This window comes from Monoraphidium neglectum, assembly GCF_000611645.1.
Source record: "Monoraphidium neglectum strain SAG 48.87 unplaced genomic scaffold scaffold00887, whole genome shotgun sequence".
NCBI classification, from domain to species: Eukaryota; Viridiplantae; Chlorophyta; class Chlorophyceae; order Sphaeropleales; family Selenastraceae; genus Monoraphidium; species Monoraphidium neglectum.
In genome coordinates, this window is record NW_014012741.1 from 19331 (window position 1) to 20425 (window position 1095).

Here is a 1095-nt window from a genome sequence, read left to right on the forward strand (position 1 = left end):
GTGTGTGTGTGTGTGTGTGTGTGTGTGTGTGTGTGTGTGTGTGTGTGTGTGTGTGTGTGTGTGTGTGTGTGAGCCTGTGTGAGCCTCTGCGTTTGCGTTTGGGCCAATTATGAGCCACTCAGCTTGCAGCATGTCGCTAAGGAGTAGCAACGCACTGGCGGGTGATCGTACGGCTGCAGCCCAGCAGTTCGCACCAGGAGTCCCGGCCGTGGCCCCCTCTGCTGGACCCCCTCCCCCCTTTCCCGGGCTAGCAGAATCCTGCGCGACTGTGAGGCCCACCCCGTGTAGTCATAGGCCATGAGGTTGACGTGCAGCAGCCGGCTCAGGTCCCTGAAGAAAAGAAGAGGCGCGATGCAGAGGATGGCGCGGTCACGCCACTAAGCCCGCAAGGGAGTGCCAGGGCATCGCCAGGGGGGGGGGACCCAGAGAGATCCTCCAGGCCCACCTCGCACTGCACGCACTCACAGCACCCATGGCAACCACCAGACATCATCATTGTCGTTGGCACATGAGACCTCTGCACATCTGACCACCAGCGCTGTCCCTGCCCCACCCCTTACCCCCACCTGTAGACGGGCATCATCTGCCCCAGGTCAACCGCGTTGCCGTGGCTGTACAGCAGCGTGGCGCGCGCGGCGCGGCCTCGCGCGTCCCTGAAGGGCAGGAAGGCCGTCAGGATGCGCCCGCCACCGCCCCCTTCGCGGCGCCGCGGCACATCCAGCCACTCCACCTGGCAGGTTTGGGGGTGGAAGGGGAGGGGAGGGTGACCCAGGCCATGGCAAACGACCCATTCCTGCAGCCCATCCGCCATGAGACTGCACCCAACCAATGAGGGTGGTTCAAACCCTTCCTGCTGGCCCATCATGCCACTGCCACGTGAGAAGGGCCTCCAGACAGAGCATTCACCCCCTGCCAAGGCTGCGGCCCCCTCGCGCCGCTCCACACCACCATCGCCACCGCAGCGGGGTCGACGCTGCACCCACGTGTGCGTTGAGTACGCGGGGGTACCCCCTCTCGAGGGGCTGTATGAACAGCTCCCCGCTGCCGTCCCCGTGGAGCCGCACGTCATAGGACGGCGGGGTGGGGGGGTAGAAC

The 1095-nt window shown here is 65.2% G+C and overlaps 1 protein-coding gene across 1 annotated transcript; it reads right to left on the reverse strand.

Moving 5' to 3' along the window:
- Nucleotides 1-556: 556 nt before the first annotated feature.
- Nucleotides 557-730, reverse strand: MNEG_5795 (hypothetical protein; the record flags this gene model as incomplete). The annotated part of the gene is made up of 1 exon (XM_014045731.1): nt 557-730. A coding segment is annotated over one exon (174 nt), but the record flags the coding sequence as incomplete, so codon positions are not given.
- Between the last annotated feature and the right edge of the window lie 365 nt (nt 731-1095).